The sequence below is a fragment of the Odontesthes bonariensis genome, chromosome 2 (genome assembly GCF_027942865.1).
Source record: "Odontesthes bonariensis isolate fOdoBon6 chromosome 2, fOdoBon6.hap1, whole genome shotgun sequence".
Lineage (NCBI taxonomy): Eukaryota > Metazoa > Chordata > Actinopteri > Atheriniformes > Atherinopsidae > Odontesthes > Odontesthes bonariensis.
Window position 1 is genome coordinate 12764861 of NC_134507.1, and position 19101 is coordinate 12783961.

At 38.8% G+C, this 19101-nt stretch overlaps 1 protein-coding gene across 3 annotated transcripts in view; it reads right to left on the bottom strand.

Annotated features, from left to right (window-relative positions):
* Window positions 1-14505, bottom strand: part of LOC142391696 (uncharacterized) — a 102829-nt gene extending 88324 nt beyond the window's left edge. For all 3 annotated transcript variants that reach the window (XM_075477693.1, XM_075477684.1, XM_075477702.1), the window contains exons 1-9: window positions 14412-14505; window positions 11632-11756; window positions 11185-11259; window positions 11000-11099; window positions 5692-5815; window positions 5326-5601; window positions 4684-4764; window positions 3993-4112; window positions 3230-3292 (exon numbers count right to left, since the gene is read on the bottom strand). In XM_075477693.1, the coding sequence (XP_075333808.1) occupies window positions 3230-3292; window positions 3993-4112; window positions 4684-4764; window positions 5326-5601; window positions 5692-5815; window positions 11000-11099; window positions 11185-11259; window positions 11632-11722 (930 nt within the window). In that variant the 5' untranslated portion in view covers window positions 11723-11756; window positions 14412-14505. The remainder of the gene's footprint in view (window positions 1-3229; window positions 3293-3992; window positions 4113-4683; window positions 4765-5325; window positions 5602-5691; window positions 5816-10999; window positions 11100-11184; window positions 11260-11631; window positions 11757-14411) is intronic.
* Between the last annotated feature and the right edge of the window lie 4596 nt (window positions 14506-19101).

A 19101-nucleotide genomic window follows, 5' to 3' on the forward strand; every position in this document is an offset into this window, starting at 1 on the left:
ATGGATAAAGGGATTAAGGAGAAACACTAAAGGATACATAGGAAAAGGAGGCTGAAATGAAAGAAATTAACCTCTTAAAAGGCAAAGTCGGAAAACACTAGAGAAAGACGAGTAAAAAAAACAAACAAACACTAGAATAGGAGAGAAAATTGCTCGTACTTGAAATTCATCATGTCACTTAAGAGAATGTAGAATAATCAGAGAGAACAATTCATTTCAGATTCTGCAATCTACGCTGGGATGCTACAACCTTGTTTGAAGTAAATATGTTTATAGGATTGTTGACGGTTTCGGTAACTAAAATCTGCTTCCATTAGTGGTAAATGTTGCAGGCCAAAAAATTTTGATGTGGTATTTGCAGAAATATTTTAAATAATATATATAGAGAGAGATATATAAAATCATATATTCATATTAAGCACGTCATCACACTTTGAGAAAAGATGATGGCAATCAGCTTTTTAGCTCAGCTCACTTGTGAAACATATCCTTTGGCGAACAAATCAAATTTACCTGCGTATACTGTAAAAGAAACACTGTGGCTCCCTAGGTTCCACGGTGTTGCACGTGCACGTGTACAAGTGTGTGTTTTTCTTTTGATCAGTTGGCAGGACCTGGACAGCTTAGTCTTGAATGCGTGGTCTCTGATCATGTTTTTCCTTAGCATCATTGATTTATTGTTCAAGCCTGTAATGGGATTTGCTATGAATTTTGTTGTTCAGTAAGTAAACAAATGGTGCAAGATATTGATTTTTAATTGAGGACTTGAAATTAGATTTCAGATATGAAACACTGACTACTAGCAAAAGGAGCCAAAAGAAAAAAAAGAGATGATAACAATGACAAAGGAACGACCTGTGGTCCCGAAAAGCTTTGCTAAACCATGCGTACCATGATAAAGGATTTGCACTAAATGTCACTTTGGACATGCTGTTAGGTGTCAAATCAACAGTTGCTGTGGCCAAAATACAATAGTTTTCTAGAAGCTGAAACAACAGAAACATATGTATTATAAATGCTTTCTAATTTTTTTCTATTTTAAGGCAGGACTCATTAACCTGGTGGGTCCGGAAAAAAAAGGAGAAAATGCTTGATGGGAGAAGTTTACCCTCTATAATGTAATGATCAAAGTGAAAGTGTTTATTGTAAACCAAATTATTACATTTTATCTTAAACTAACCCAGCTGTTAGTAGTTCTGTGTTGGCACACTGTAACCGTGAGCCATGTCGCAACATGGACGCTCTGTGGTTGTAAAGGTATAATGACAAAGTAAATATCTGTCCAGTGCAAGATAAGATTTTACAATATTGCATTAGCTAAAACCGTAATGAAATTTGTCTGATTTTTTCCCTGATTCCTCAAACCGGGATGACTCTTGACTGCAGTTTCTCGCAGGTAAGACACTGACGATGCATTGCTACTTTCACAAGCCCACTTGAAAGAGAGAGAGAGGGGGGGGGGAATCCAATATCCCTTCAGAGTAAGCAGTAATTTATTTTCATTCTCTCTGTCCCCCCAAAGTTTCTGACTGTATTTTTCACCCATGCTCAAAAACACTGGTTTTGTGAGTTATTGGCAATTAACCTATTCTGTCATTCGGTATGAGGACATGTTGCTATTTGCAAAAGCAATAGACACTGACAACATGTCACAGTGCGTGGAATATGTGATACTGTCTGCCTGATCCATTCTCACCCACTGAATATCAAATAGCAAGTCATTTATCATCAGCACTCCAACTGCACATACGCAGACATGCTAAAGCTTGAGAGCTTATCCACACTATGTTAGCTAAGAATCATCGGGGGCCAATTATAACATACCCTCAAATCAACTGTAATTAGTACAATCTGCTATTCAACATGCAGTTTTTAATGTCATTTTCAAAATTATTAATAAAGATGAGTGTTTGTTTAAAAGAGTATGAAACGTCACCTAAAAATATAAATGAATAAATAAATAAACTGAAGCAACAATTGATATCTTAATGATTTAAAACTTTGTCTTTATAATTTGTACTACATATATGTATAATATTACTGCATGGACACAGACAGATGCTCCTTGCTTCTAGTTTTCTTGTGAGTTTGTAATAATTGCCTGAAAACGTTTTATGCAGAAGTCTCTAATGTCTAAGACAAACAGTGAGCTAAACTGTTGAGAGAATTTGAAGAAACAGAGACCAGTTACAATGTCGAAAGCTTTGGTAGTAAAAAAAAAAAAAAAAAAAAAGTAATGTTAAAAATCCGGCCTGGCTGCCGGAGGTTTCAATGATTTAACACATTTGTACCTTTTAGGAACGGTTGGTTTTCCAGACGCAAAAATCTAGCAGCCATCCAAACATATCTTAATCCCACAGTTGCATCATGATAATTAAGAGACTGACCCTAAAAGCCATCTGGTCTTATCAGGCAGACAGTACCGCCACCTGTTCAGCTGTGAATTCCATTCATAGTTTAATGCATTCTCCCTTCTGCTCTTCTTTAACCTTAAACAAACAGCCAAAAAGGGGATTTGATTTGATTCTCCAAACAATATGATTTGTCTAGGGGGAAAATAACCCTTTCTGTCTGATTATTTGATGGCTCGCTCATTTTTTTTCTTGTCCAGCAGCTGACACAAAGCCCACAATTTTCACAAAGTGGACATTTACAATTCGACATGTCTATGCTGTTATGGAGAAAGAGGCTTTTTTCTTCTTTAACAACACCTGTTTTTGTAATGATTGTACAAATGTATGTTTTCCAAATTCCCACTTCTTGAGTGAGTTTGGAGAAAATTCATTCATTGGGAAATCAATAGTGTGGTAGCTTCTCTGAGGGACCTTGACAGAAGATCATGAAACCACTGCAATATACAACAGCACTGACATTTTCTCTGTGAGAGAGTGGTGTATCCCTCGTTCTCTCACACTAAAATACACATTTGTCCTGAAGAAAACTGCTGTCTTGACGTTTATAGAGTGGAGAGGGCTCGGAAAATCAGTAACACTGCCCAAAAAAAACAAACCACGATGCCAGGTAAGATGTCATTTGAAAACAAAAATGAGGTTGTTTGAAACAAAGACCAAATCGCAGTTACGCAATTAATTGGATGCTGAACATGACCTACCTACAACTTTGAAATCAATTCAATATCTAACATTCATTTACCCACAGGTTTTTTTTTTTTTTTTTCAAAATCAAGAGCAAACGTGCAAGCATAGACAAGTAAAATTGTTGCCCCAACCTTGTCTCCTTTGTCCCCCTTTTGTCCAGGCAGTCCACCTTCGTCTCGATGACCAGCGTTTTCCTGCGAGCACCATTAGTAAGATTTGAAATGTTAAGACACATGTATGTGATCAAGATAAACCTGACGTTTCGAAATGATTTACTTGTCAATGAAAAGATTTCCTTGTCAATAAAGAAAAACATGTCATTTGCAGCATTCACAGCAAAGCAGACCCTGTTGCTTTTAAAGTATCAACTGGGAATTTAAACGTGGAACGTAAAACGTCGTTTTACAGTGGAGCATAATTCAATGTTTCAAATCCATTTCAACTGATAAAAAATGAACAATCTCTCTAAAGTATCCCTCTGGCACCTCAAAATGCTGACTTAGCAGTCTTTATGTGACTTACTTTATAATAGAGTGAGGTGTGGAACTGAACCTTCAAGCTGTAACATCCACTCCTCTCAAAGGGAGCTTACGGCTTTTAGACCTCCATTTACATTTTATTCCAGCATTAATATTTGCAGTAGAAAGAGTCCTTTTGAAATAATCTATCCACCATTCAGAGAAGAATTGCTGCTGTGTTTCTGTTCATAGATTGTGCCTGCACAGTCTTTGGTTGGGTTCCAAGCAAAATACTTTTTGGTAAAAATGTCTTTTAATAGGCTGTTTATTCCCATAAAGGATGGAGTACATGTGGTGTCAAATCACTGCTGGCTCAGTTACAATAGCCATTTCACTCACTCAATTAGAAGCCCTTGTTGGGCCGAATTGATTGTACCTTTTCATCTGGACAGTGACATCTGTCAATTGACTGTGAGGCCGGCTGAGACAGCATCAGGGGAATCTGGGCTGTAACCAGGGGAGGGGAAGTCCCATTAAATGTCTTCTCGACTCCACACTGGATCAATACAGAAATTTCACCATTTAGACAGCCTCCTTTGTTATGTTTGCTTGAAGGCAGAGAAATAAAAAAAAACCTCCAGAACTCAAAGTAATGTTTCACAGTTCACCTAATGTAGCTAGAGTTTAATGTTTTTAGCACTTTGCAGTCAAGTAAAAAAAAAGTCCACACAGACTGCTAATGCCCACTTAAGGTTGTGACAATTCAATAAGAGTAACTTTACACTGGCATGAGAGTATGCTTAAGGAGAAATGTAAAGGTAAGAGGTCAAAGTTCATCTGTCCATTTAGAATAACTGTAACATTAGCTCGTATTGATTTTATGGTTACAGAAGATCTTTGTTATCAAGTTTCCATCTGGGGACACGTGTCCCCTTGGATGAAACCAAAATCCAGTTACAGTTTTATCGTCTGATGACGTTCATACGTGACAATAGGTCAGTACAGATTGTGACTGCAGGGAACCACGATATTTATCACATGTGCAATAATGCGAATGCAAAAATATAGACATGTTTCTTTTAAAAATCAGTAAGTGTCAGTTCTGTACTGAAACATTAAAACACTACCTTTGGCTCGAGCAGCTCACAGCAATTTTCCATCTCAGCCATATACGGGTCACAGTAGATCAGAATTTGTCTCAGTTCAATCTGTTGAAAAGAGCTCATATTAACAGACCATTACACCACCACACATTTGTTCCATTATCACACCAAGCTCCTCTTTGAACTGACAAATATCTGCATTTCATCTGTTGAGACAGTACAATTTATGCCCTATGTCAGCTGTTCTAGCTTTAAGTTGTCGTAACACTGATCCCAATCTTCCTCGCCTGCAAAACAACTCAAACACAACTTTTGTAAGACTTCCAGCTTCTTACCAGCTTAGGTCATTTACCAGTTACAGGGCGTAAAAACGCAGCTTTTGATACTACATAAGCCAAATTCGTCTCAGAAGTATGGGTGGCCAAATGGCAAAGCTCATCTTACGTTTTTACTGCTTTTTTGGGCACCTTGTACTGTGAGGATAACACTTAAAGATAAACAAAATACACCTGTGAAGCATATGTTAAAAGCATTTGACTGTATCCCATTTGTAGCACAGAAATAAATAGGCTGGAGAAATCCCCCTAACGAAATCTTCAGATAACAGTCTAAATTTACTTTGAGACAAAAAGAAATATCTTCAGATAAATTCGGCATGGGACATACATCTACAGGCCGTCCATCCTCCACTTGTGTAGTGATGAGTGTGCGTCCACTGGGGTCGATGGTGTCCCTCTCATCTGTCATTCTTCTTTCTAATAGCTTGCAGTCCATATAAATGGAGACCATGTCGCTCTGCACAGAAATGCTCAGCTTGTGCCACTGGCGATCAAAAAGGGCGAACAGGTCACGGCTCTTAAATGTGTGGCGAAAAGTGTTCTTTCGCAGGCCTTGGTAAGAAAACTCCACCGCTTTCTTGCCACCATCAACCACAACGGAAACCTGCGAAGCAAAGAAGAATTTGACTCCCACCACAAAGAACGATGTTCTTGTGGGCACTGAGACTGACTTATGACAGTAAAACGGGCCTACCTGACTGCCACCCGATTGGTCAAATATCTGCCAAAGATACCAGCGTTCTCTTTTTGTCGTTCTTCTCACCCGGAAGATGGAAACCAAGGAGTACTCACTTGAAAGCCCGTTTGGAAATATCAATCTAAACAACAAAATCATCAGATTATGACAGAGTACCAGTACTGAATCCATCACTGAAATATACAACCAATTGAAGTTACCAGTGTCAATTCTCAGTATTGAATATAAACTCTGGTTCTAAGCTTTCAGGAGCTGAATAATAAACCATTTAATCAACTTCAGTGACCAATAAAACATTTTAGTACCTTCTTGATGCAGACATTCACATAAATAAACCTGATAAACTTAATCCCATTTAGTGTGATGAATCTTATTCAGGCTTCTCTGTCATTCAGATAATGAAAGCATATAGACATTGATCCAAAGCCACACTAACCAATCTTTTACTGCCCCGAGACCATGTGCTACAGTTATAGGGTTATGGGTCCAAAGTGGGATACACCTACACATTTATGTCTACAACCCCAGCTACTCTGTAAAGTCAAATACAAGCAACATATGCAGGGAAAAAAGTGCAAAGGTTGGAACAATTATACATTTCATATCACACCCACCCAAATGAAAATTATTTTTAAACTAATCTCTTAATCCACACCCACAGTTTTAATCTTATATGTTCTGACAAAAAGAAAAAAGAAAACCCACAAATTGTAACCTTCAAAGTGCTACAACCTTACAGCCCTAATTTCAGTCTTAAACTAACAACCAAAGGTGGAACAGCATAAACATAATAAATCAAGATCAGGAAAAATAATAATAATGCAATGATAAGGTCATTGGGAAGGCAGAGTACAGCCGGGGGGGAGGAAGAAAGAGACAGCTTCCTCAGACAGGTTGGAAATTAGTTTTCACTCCAATATATCATCTCCTATTCTCTCAGAGCTTCATTTCCCTCTTATATTGTACTCTTGAAGATTTTAGTGTAAAAGGTACATGACTAAAATGATAAATACACCAAGTTAAACCCCCGAAAATCAAATGCTTCTGTGAGAGGCCAAGGACTGCGAAGGTCGTTCGTGGCCCCAAGGGCTAAGACTATTTCAGCTGCAATTCAATATCAAAAGTGACATGGCAATTTATAATGAAAAAAATTTATTAGAAATAAGACCAGCAAAAATTTTAAGGTTGACCATACAGTATCCAATTCTACTAAATAGATTACTAATGAAAACAAGTACAAAAGGCAAGGAATATGCACTGAGGGAGTATATTCAATACATACAGATTCATGAAACATTATAAATTCATGCAGGTTTAATGGAACTGAGATACTCAGCAGAATATAGTAAAGAAATGTTTTCCCTTAGAGTCCACACTCTTCTTTACAAATACCTAACAGAGCCTACTCTCATTTCAAAACATGGTGCATCTACAGTGTGGCACACATGATCTCTGGGGGTCCAGAGGGTTAAAGTTCTTGACCTCACGCTAAGTGGGAAAAACTAGAGCTCAACATTACTCGGTTTGAAACACTGCTTGTCTGATTCTTAGGAGAAAAAGCAACTCTGAATGTTTAAGTAGGAGTTAATGGGTGAATGAGAAGGATGTGCATTAAATATCCTCACTAGCAGGCGACACTGCCAAAACAGCTTTTACACTAATTGTGTTATTCTGGCAACTCTGTCACTTATAAGCTCATTTCAATTTGACCAATTAGCACTGGCAAATATGTTTAGGAATAATTGTGATCCTTGAATTACATACAGCAGTGCAGTTTTATTTAATTTCTAGTCATGTGATGATTGTGTACAATAAGGTCAAATTATACAGTGTGAAGAAGCCAAATAAGACCCGTGAAACAGCCATAGCTGTAACAAAAAGAAAGAAAATCTTCTAAAGTAACTTCTTTTTGACAACTTGTAAAGCTGGCAGAATGGCAAGCTGTCACACACAAGTTAGAGTAAGAATTAAAGATTGAATTTTCTAAAGAATGACTATGTGCTTTCTGGAAACTATCACCTCTCTCGGAACATGCCTTTTATTGTGCATTCTGCTTGGCTGACACCACCCCTTGTATAATCAGTGACCGTGGTTTGACACAATGTCACAGCAACACTGCCGGTCTGCCAGACAATCCCACGGAAGCGACTTTAATGTCCTAGCTTGAAAGAAATCCAATCCAGGAGGATTCTTTTAAAGGAGTCAGAGGAGTCAAATTGCTGCACTTGAAACAATCAAACTTCAAGTGCAAGCCTCGTTGGCTCACATCCCTATCACTGTCACTCAATGTTCCGACAGACCACAGACCATGTCAGTGAATAAGCTTGATGCATGATGTATAAAGAGCATAACTTTTCTTCAGCATGGGTTCTCGTTTCTGTTTAAATCGATGGAATAAATGCTCTGTTTGCCAGACTGGAGGAGGACTACCAATGATCAAGCCAAACTACATGTATTCCTATAATCTGTGTGAATGTGAGTGAGAATGTGTTGAGACTGATAAAGTTATTTAGTTTAAAAAAAATGCCTGTCACGTCTCCAATGTTGCCATGACTTTTCCACAAGAGATACCCCTCTTGTCCATGGGTTTGAAAGTATGTGTACAGTTTAGTTCAACCCTATCTGGAGAATTTGCGCATTGTGTTCCTCAAACAAATCTTAAGTATTATGTAGTTATTATGTAGTGTGGCAGGGCACGTTATACTGCCGAAAGAGGCCACTGCTATCTAGGAACACAGCGTCAGCAACGATGTTAAGGTGGTGCATATCAAAGTAACACCAACATGAACAGCAACACCAAATGTTTCCCCAACATAACATTCACCAAAGCATCACATTCCCCCCTCTCACTGGTGTCATGTCTTCCCCAGGTAAGTGATGCATGTGGACCCGCCCATCCACATGACCATTGTAGGCACTTTCAGCTGTGGAAGCTACTGTATCCAGTCCCAAATGCAACATACTGGGATACACTGTTAGTTCTGGCAAAATTATATTACATTTTTTAGCAATTTCAATTGGACAATAGTTATCCAATTGAATTGGACAACACGGGCCAGTCTTTGCTCCACATATGCATTGGCCACTTGCAACATTGTTGCCTGTTCATGAGTTTTCTTTCCCTGGACCACTTTTGGTAGCTCCTGAATAATGTAGACCAGGAACATTCCACAAGAGCTGCAGTTGTGAAAAGGCTGTGCCAGCCGTCAAATCACAATTTTGCCCATTTCAAAGTCACTCAAATCCTTACCCATCCATTTATTTGTGCTTCCGGCACATCAACTTCAAGGACAAAATGCCTATTATATTCCTACCCCTTCCACTATTAAGTTCCATTGTAATGAGATAATCGATCCTTTCACTTCACTTGTCAGTGGTCATCAGGCTATTGCTGAGCAGTGTAATTGAAGATTCAACTGACATGACAGTCACAAAACAGTTAAACCACAGACTGATAACCGAACACAAACTTTGGTTATTCGATATAGCGTATTTCATCTTCATGTAAACCACATGAGTTTGTGGTAACCTTCGAATGAGATGAAAATTAATTCCCATTTAAAAAGACAAAAGGCTATGTTACAGAGGAAATAGATGACTTCTCGTCATCTTTAAGGATTGAAAGGAGCAAACGTGGTTGTCAATTCTAAAGGCGCTGTCATGAATCCTACATTTTCTGCACAGTTTGCATTTCAAATGTCATAAAAGCTGAATAGAAATCAGTCCAAATGCTACTATCCAATGTGGCTGCCTGTCAACTAACTGCAGACCGCCAAAGAAAGTGCTCCGCTTACCTTTCCTACACTTTTTAACATGAAAAGAGCAATATTGCAAATCAAATCTCCAATATAGATGGTCAAGACAAATTCAAATGTAATTTAAATGTAACTGTTGTTTCAATAAACGTAACACTTGTGAATATGTTAGGATGTAGTTAGGATGTAAACAGAGCAAGACCAAGCACAGATTCTGAAGACAGCGAACAACTGAAACTAAGTTTTAACACTGTATCGATGGGTACATAGTGTTGGGCAATTTATCACCGCACATAAATGCTCCAAGAGTGTGTCAGCTGTGATCTATGTGCCTTAATGTGCATTGTGCCAAGGAGCTGGCAGATCATCTGCCAAATCTAGAGAATGAAGCATACAGTGCTGCATATCCTGCAAGTAAAGTGAGCAATGTTTCAGCGGCTGAGGCAGGGGCAGGAGGGCCTCCTGCTCCGTGCTACTGTCCTCGCTTTCCTTCCTCAGCTGACATAGAGTATCACCTGTCAAAGTACTTAGATAATTGGATATGAGAGGGATCGCAGTCTTGCCACTATAACCAACGACGCTGTCAGCAGCGTCACTGAGAACCAGCATCTATTCGCATTATGGGCCCAGACTGAGAGCGGGGCTGGAGTATAAATGTATTTTCAGCCGGGTGACAGAACAGGGGAGCAGATCACAAATCAGCTGGCACAAAGATTTGTTCCTCTATAGCCAATCGGAGAGTGGTAATAAATGTTTACAGTTACATGTAAATATACTAAAAATATCCTGCCCTTCTGGAAGACTGACAAAGTGTTTTATTTTGCTGTTGCAACCAAAGGAAACAAAGCAATGATCCTCTCAAGGTGTGCATTTTAGAATCCCAAACATCCCTGTAAAACAAAGCCAGGCAACCATTACAGATTCATCAATGTCACTGGTCTTAAGTTACACAACTGACGGTACAAAATGTTAAACGTGCACAAGGCCTTCCTAATACTATATCAAATCAGATGACCACTTTATCACTTTTTCAGCACCAGCATGGTGGAGCCTCACAATGACCCTGCCTCTTAACTGGGGGATAAAGGTGCTCAACAAATGACACCTTAGTGTGGTATTATGTTGATATTTTAATATTCCTGTCTTGTTATACACACTCAGGCTTAATTTCATTCCTTTATGTCCCATATTTTCCCAGCGGAGATTTCTAGAATAAATGCAATATATTCAAATTAAGCTCAAATTATTCCCTGTCTTCCAGCTCACCTCACTGCTTACCCCTATTAGCCAAGGAAAATGGAGCCATTGCTCTGAGCAGGGTATATCTGGGTTGCTTCACTTCGACATTTTGACAACACTGTTCTTTTTTGCCCCTTAGAAAACCACTACATATAAATGCAAGCAAGCTTAAATTCACATGGGTGGTAAGAACAACAAAAATGTAGTGGTAGCTTTTAGCCATAATTATAATATCGCGTGGTCTTGCAACATTTGAGCTGTGAGAAATAAACAGCATTGACTTTACTAGCTCACATATGCATGCAGCTTACTTTGTAGGCTTGATAAGTGGACTGCTTCCCAATCGAAACGACGGCAGGTCATCCGTGACCGTTCCTTTTCGGAGAAGAAACTTTTCTGTGAGATCAAATCCTGTAAACGGGAGCAGAGTGTGTTACTGGATAGGCTGATGTTGCTTTACTTGGAGCGCCAAGAAACTTTTACATTCGGCACGTACCTGTGATTTCCAATGGACGATCTAGAACATCAGAAAACCTGCGATCCTCCACATTTATAGGAGGACACGAGCCATCTAGTGGGAAACCCACCAGAGAAATAGTTTGTGTTGATCCAAATGTTCAGTTACTGTATGTTTGAAACCAGTTTTAGAAGAGTAACCCCCCCTCTCAATTTAAAAGGAAAAATTAGGGGACGAGACAGTAATTCATAGGTGTGTTTCATTTTTATTTGAAGAGGAACAAGTTTTGATGATAAAATGTTGAACATCTCTCTGCCTATCTCTTCTTTTTCTTGAAAGGAGATAATTACATTTATAGCTGGAACTTTTTATGGCTCTTTATGACTCCAGCAAATTTATGACCGCAGATGGTAATATATGTCACCCTCCCAATACCTTTTTCTTTTTTTTCTAACACATTGCTACAAAGCACAAACTCTTACATACCTGCTTGTTCGCTCACTGCCATTCCAAAAGTGCAAGGAACAGAGTACACAGTCCAAATGAAAGCAGCCCACCTCAGCAAGTAATAAATCATGGCTCTGATGCTGGAAAACAGCCCGCGTGAGAACCTGGATGACAACAGAACAGATTTCACTTCAAACTCCCATTCGGTCAAGGTTTAAATAATGAATTACACACATGCCTAGTCTTGATGAAATATTTTCAATTTCAATATGTAACACGTGCATTTCTCATGGAATGCAAAAAGTCTCCACACACCGCATTGCTGTTCTAACTCTTTCAGCATTGGCAGTATGAAAGATGAACATTGAATTTGATAGCGATGCAAAAGTGCAGTGCCATGAAAGCCCACTAGGTTCAGGCTCCAATACAAATCTGGCTCCAATGGGCTGCCAATAAAAAAAAAACATCAAGTTTCCCCATGAAATGCTAAATCACCAAATTCTTTCCAAGGTCACAGTCCAGCTCCACCATCTTGTCCAAAAATAGTCACTTAAGGCCATAAAAAAATGGCCTTTATGGCAACGACCACAACCACATTGGTGACATTATTACAATTTTAGTCGCTTAATTACAAATATATAGGCAAAAACATAATCAAATATGTAGCACTTATACTGCTTGAGATCTTGATTGTTTTTAACCGTATCTATCCAAATTTACATTAGGTGACTTAAAAAAATATATATATATTGAGTCAACTTTTATAAATGTCTGCATAGTATCAGTGATAATAATCAGTTAGCCATCTGTCTAACATTTCAGCAGTGTCACTAATTAACAGCAGATACGAACAAACAATGGGCCAAAATGACTTTTATCATAGGCCTTTGTACCAACTTTTAAACGTTCACTGTGGTAGATTTAAAACTGTCATCTATTGTTTTTGAACCAACTTTTTTAGCAACTTGGCGTTGATATTCTTGAATTTGGATTCTCGCCTAACAGTAAATGATGTCCGATGCACCAATGTCACACCCAACTTACAGACACTGTCCCATGTTCCTAAAACTGCCAGTTGAAGATAAACCTGCTTCATTTCTAAGACCTTTATAACATCAGTGATGAATACAAATGTCAATTGTATGCTGCAGCAAAAGTTAGCCGGGCTGACTCTTGCTCTCTCGAGAATCCTTTTTTTCATTCAAATTCTGAATAACCGGCGCAGTATGTGTGGTTGAGTAACAGCACGATGAGTTCAACACAATTATTGGCTCCTCCAATGTTGTTTTGTCAGACTTAAGTCAACGTGTCAAAGCTCTGATCTTTCTGTTAGCACTTTGATCTGTGAGCTGTCTGCAGGGTCCTGGTCAAGGACACAAACCTGGGGAACCTCCAGTTACAAGGCAGTCTCTTGAACCATTTGACCATGCTGCCAAACCAAATCTTCAGCATTACTCTCATGCCTCTGCAGCGGCAGAAACACATTTAAAGTCATCCAGAATACAGTCGGTGAAGCAGACACACATCAAGCAGGTCCTAACAATTTTAAACGCTTTTGTGGAACTTTTAAATTGCTGCAAAACAGAGGCACTGCCTCCATAAGGTTGACACCTGAAGTCCCGGATATAAATGAATTCAACAGGAACATACTTTCATGTCACTATTCAGCTGTTTTAAAGACCCTCTTATGTGACAATGCAGCTGTAATTCTAATGCAAATACTGGGCTGTAATCCTTCCTTCTTGATGCGCTGGTCTGTTCCTGCCAAGCATAAAACGGCTGAGCACACAGACGAAACTGAACTTGACTTCCACAGTCCATGATACAATTTAGACACATTACCTTTATTCATTCACAGTCTCACAGAGCCTGACCAATAGTAGCAATGTTTTATCCCCCTCATAAAGAAGATACAGCAAGCCATCTCCTACCAGATCATAAAGTTTAGCAATGCAGGCTTACAGTTGGCTCTCATGGCGTTTGGAGGTGAGGTTAACCACGCCACTTTACAACTACAACCATGCATGGGTTGTAGACAAGTAGGTCTACAGAATGTGAAGGTGTAATGTTACTGCCTTTATTTCTGCAAACGCATGCAATACATGCGACTAAGCAGCCTGCATTCAGAGTTCTTCACATCTTCACATCTTCACATGTCAAACTCTCGTGACTGTTTCTGTATGGCTTGAATTGCTACTTTAAACCCAACAAGTTTTACTTTGTGCAGTAACAGCAACGCTGCTGGACAGTCCCCTGTCAGCCTGCATCGATTCAACTTCTGAAAGGACACAGTGGCAGTGCAGGCTTTGAGTCACAGCTTGAGAAAAGAGCGAACACAAGGCACTCAAGTTTTTCTCCATCATTCACCGAGCCGCTTTCGGTCAGTAAGCGCAACACGCAATATTCAAAGAAGCGTGTTTCTGTGCGCGGCAGCTGATTGGCTATGGTAATTACATGTTTATTTTAATAATTATGGGATGTGGAGATCCATAATCTTTCAGATTCCGACACATTTCATACATTACTTTTTTTTTAATGATGCAACGCGGGACATGTTTGCTGCTCAAGAGCTTACAAAAAAAAAATAATAATAAAAAAGCTGAAAAAAATCTGTTAATAATGTGTCCCGGTGCAGACAAGTTCAACGCGGGTACCAATAAAATAAAAACAAAAATAAATCAACGACTTTAATGGCAAGTGGTAAAAGCTTCCAAATGTGTCCGTCACAAGAGTTTCGATAGATTAACACGCTGATTTCTACACTTAGCCGATGTTGTTTTTAATTTACTGTAACTACTATTTGAACTTGAAGTACTTACAGTTGATGACAAAGTTTCCTTTAGGACGAAACCGAACAAAACGCGGCGAAAAAGACATAATCCATGTGTGATAACGATCAGTCCGTTCCCGGATTCCAGGACTTGGAAATAAAAGTCACTGTGGGATCGCCTGCTCGATCGCGGTCCTTATTAGTTGCACCGAGTGGCCCTCCCACTCTGTCATTATTACTGAAATGCACTGACAGAGACTTCTGCAAACAAGAGCAGAACACTCACTGAAAGCTTTCAAATTAGAGGAAATTAATGCCCAGAAGCAAGTTCAAACAATTTCTCCCATTAGAAGAGCAGGTGCGGGAAGTAAACACCGTTTGATGCCATGTGATTTAATCACATTTTCTTGAATAAAGGCCCAAATCACGTGGATTAGCTCGTCTTTAAGGTGGCTTCGTGGGTGTTGTTTGCAATAAAAGCTGCCTCAGTCAAACACGGGAAGAATACAAAAAAGTGTTAAGACTAGCTTTTCATCTCCAGCCAAGTCTTACCTGCCTATTCATCACGTAATGCCCAGCAGCAAAGAAAATTACACTCTATTATGAACCTTAAGATGATTCGACATCATGAAGTGACAGCATTTAGTTTTACAAGCAGTCCTGGTTCTGCAACATGGGCCGTTCAATCCACACAGCCTACTATTTTAGTCAGAAGAGGCAAATGCCATGCTGCAATACTATACTCCTTTATGGAAGCCAACAACTTCAACATTCACTGTTGTTGCCTTTCAAATGCATGTTTACCAGTCCCGTCGGAGCTCTGTCTTAATTCCATCTACGTACAATTCCAATGAGCGTTCACTCATGTTGAAAATGGTCTGCATAGGTTTTCTTTAGCCTATGTGAGGTGGGTAGGGCAAGAATAATATCAAAGAAAAGACGTATGAGCGTAAGATAAAACTGTGAAGAACGAAACAAAAGTACTTTTTGTCCAAAGAGCACACCAACAGTCCACAGAAACAGGTGTCTGTGCTCCACATATGCTGTTTAGACAGATGATGTTAATGCACCCACCCCTTCACCACAGGATTACACACACTCACACACTCTTGTCAATATTGTGTTGAAAGAAGCTCTGGAAGAAATTTCATAAAGAAATGGAAATTCAAATGGAGCAGATGGCTGTGTTTATTTGCTGAACAAGGCACTTTTTTTTTTCTCTCTTGAGTCTGAATTTCTTTAGATCCTCTGGGGTTTTGTTAACTATTTACATATAAGTTTTGCAGGCATAAATTCACAGTTCACCAATGATTTCCCAGATTTCCTATTCCAAGAGTTTGTTTTAATGAATCGGTTTGCATAAGAGATCCTATGTATGTGTGTGAGTGTGTTTGTGCTGGAGGTTGCATTTTTACCAGAAAATTGAATTCTATTAAATGAACCCATTTTAAACCTATATTAGTATTACTGTGGCATAATTTCAATATGATGTGATTTACCTCTACTCAGACCTGCAGTATCAGTGCTGCATCAACTATGTGGTTTTCTGATATGACCATTTGAGTCTTAATGGCCCCACAGGCGGCATCGCATTTCCCAACTTCAGCTATGTCCTTAAAAGGGTTTATATCAGATAGTGGTGGGCACTTAAAGATTGTGTTTTTTCATGATTTCAGCTAGATAAATTCCTTCTTACTCATATCTGATGTGTGATGTATTGATTGGTCTAGTTTGGCACAACACAATTAAAAGAGATGTGTTCAATTTCAATTACGTGAAGCATTTCGGTTTGTGAATTCAAATGACGTCTTGTCTTATCCATGTCCTGCATTTTAAATTGTTCCCCCTGCTAGAAATACCATGTGGGCCAGCTGGAATCTTGCTGACAAGGTCAGGAGAGAATATCTCTTCTCAGACTCCGAGTTGTTTCTTGTGGAAGAAAATTAAAAGTTTGGACCAATCAGCATCCTATACTACCAGGACAGGTTCTATGTTTGACAAAAGTCAACAATTGTGGCTCCTATACATAGACTGGTTCTGCTTGAAGAACTTTGTTTAGACGCAAAGGGTAGGGGGTCCCCAGGACCAGGACTTGGGAAATTCTTCCTTTACATAGAATATAGTATTATTTTGCACATCCTTTTTGTTCTTATGCATTTTAGGCCTTTTTTTTGTTTGTTATTCTTACACCATTAGTTAAATTAGGATGATATTTTTAGCTGAAGTTTAGGAGCTGGACCACACCTCAAATAATCAGCTTTCTCACTGTCAATAAATGCCCATCTGCTCTGCACACCTGTTAGTTCTAGTTTTCCAAATCCAACCCTCCCTTTGCTCCTCATCTTCTCCTCTGCCTCTCACTTCTTTCCTAATGGTAGAAATTTTTTCTTTACTTCTTGTCAACATTGTGCAAATAACACAATCAGTTAACGATGGTGTGCATCTCACTGATGGCCGTTGCTTGTAAATGGGCAAACGGGTTGTTTTGAGGCTTAAGATCGGGCTATGAGGCTCTTAGTCATCAAGGCCAAAGGACACTGTATGAAAAATGGAAAAAAAATAAAGTGGAGTGTTATAATGATAACACGTGACGTGCGTTCTTTATTGAAACCAGGCTTTCATCAGAGCATTGCCCCAACTTAATTGCCACTGCTGTCACTAAAAGCATCAATTGTGTGTGAACTTGCAAAAAATTCCACTTAACCTTTTCCTCCCTAAAGCACTCTGTGGTGGCTTTATTTATATTTGTCCCTAAAATGCAACCAACCCAACCTAAAAGGTTTCCCAACATGGCTCATTCTGGTAAAAACAGGTCTAAGAGTATTACACCTGAAATGGATATAGAATTTTTTGTACTTTCATTCAAAGTTTTGTAGACTCACAGTTGGGATTTTTCAGAACAGATTCAGCAAATTCCATATCCATTTACAGAGCTGGTTGGACAAACCAAAGGCCTAGTGAGGAGCACTTTTAATATATTTCAGAATTGTCCGTGGGGTCTGACATTAATTACAGCCCGAGGCTTTTCAGGACATAATCGAGGCGTTCGCTGAACTTGTGGTCAAAGTTTCCAAAAATAGCTCAGAGCTTAAGGGGTTAAACAGTTATGAGCTTACAGAATGTCATCTAAAACAGAAATAGGTCATTAGTAGTCCTTCAGGTAATGTCTGGTTTCCTGACACTAATTCATTTCTGACTTAACTGTACATAGAGAAACGTTTTATTTCTGAGAATGAGGGAAGTCATTTTTTCACAACATTTATAGTTTCACTATATTTGTTTGGACATGATTCTCCACTCTCTGTGCTGTGAAAAGCAAGCTGTTGATTAGCTGTGCCTCTCTGGGCTAAGAGAGAGTGGCCGTGGTGTGTAGGGGTTGGGATTTTGCTCATGCTAACCCTAAAATTCACATAAAATCAGAAGTTGTCAAAAGTTGTCAAAAGTACTTGTTTGGTGTTTCCATTAAATACTGCTCACAGATGACATTTTGGTTTGGATATTTTAAGTGTGAAAAGCTGAAATTGACAATGATTTCCCGTTTTCTTCACATTATTACGGCACAGATAGAAATCTCAACAGCTTCCAAGGATGTGTCTGTCCAGTTCATTGCATAAAAAATTGAACATCTTGGGGTTTTTAAGTGTGGGACTAAGCAGGCAACTGAAAATCCCTTTGACCTCTATACATTTTATATGATTCTGTCACATTTTTGACCCAACTTGATATCAGCCTACACATGATAACGTTATGTTATTCACAGAATGCATGCAGCATATCTATGTACGGTGTAAGGACAGGAAGGAGAGGTAATCTAATATTAATGGTCAGAAATTCCCCGCATCATTAAAACCTTGTACACCGTTTTTTCAAAACCCTTATGAAAGCAGTTTGTTTCAAAATAATGTGTTGCTGTTATTATTATAGGTATTATTATTATTGATCCTTCTTTATTGTTGTCGAATGTTTCTGAAACCAGCTCTTTCAGATTCAGCTGTTTCAGCTGCACAAACTAAATTCCATTCACCTTTTTCTCAGATTTTAAGGCACAGATAAAAAATCTCATTAGCTTTCAAGGTTTTTCTCCCTCCGCTTTATAACATTACAATTTGAAAACCTTAAAGATTGTAAGTGTAAGATGGACTAAGCAGGCAAATTCAAGCCTTGCAGCTACTTTGACCCCTTTACATTTGAAGTGTTTCTGTCACATTTTGACTCAATATTTTAGTCACCCTTGAACACAATGAATGCGTAAATAAAAACCTAACATCAGAAATGCCTTCATCTGTAACTTGGCAATTTAGTTTGGATATTGTAAACCCGACAAAAAGAAAAAAAAAACTACGATGACAGGGAAAATTTATGCCTCAAGACTATAACAATAGCTCTTGGGAATTGCCCTTTAAATTGATAGTAATATATGTATATTTCATGGCATTTTAGTTGTATTAAACAATGAAGTCGGATAACAAGGGCCATGGGGGAGATGTGGCAGCAACAGACGGTCATGCTGATTCTGACCCCAAGACATTCCATTTACATGTTTTGCACCCTCCTGACACAACCCAAATAACCCTCCAAGAAATGTGACAGAAATTTCCCTTTTTGTCTTACCCCTGTGATCTCTGTGTGTGTGTGTGTGTGGTGGAGGATTATCTGCTGTTTTCACCATGAATTTTACATTTTAGCATTTTTCTCAGCTATGCTTAGATGTGAAGCTTATGGTTAAAAGTTAGCCTGTA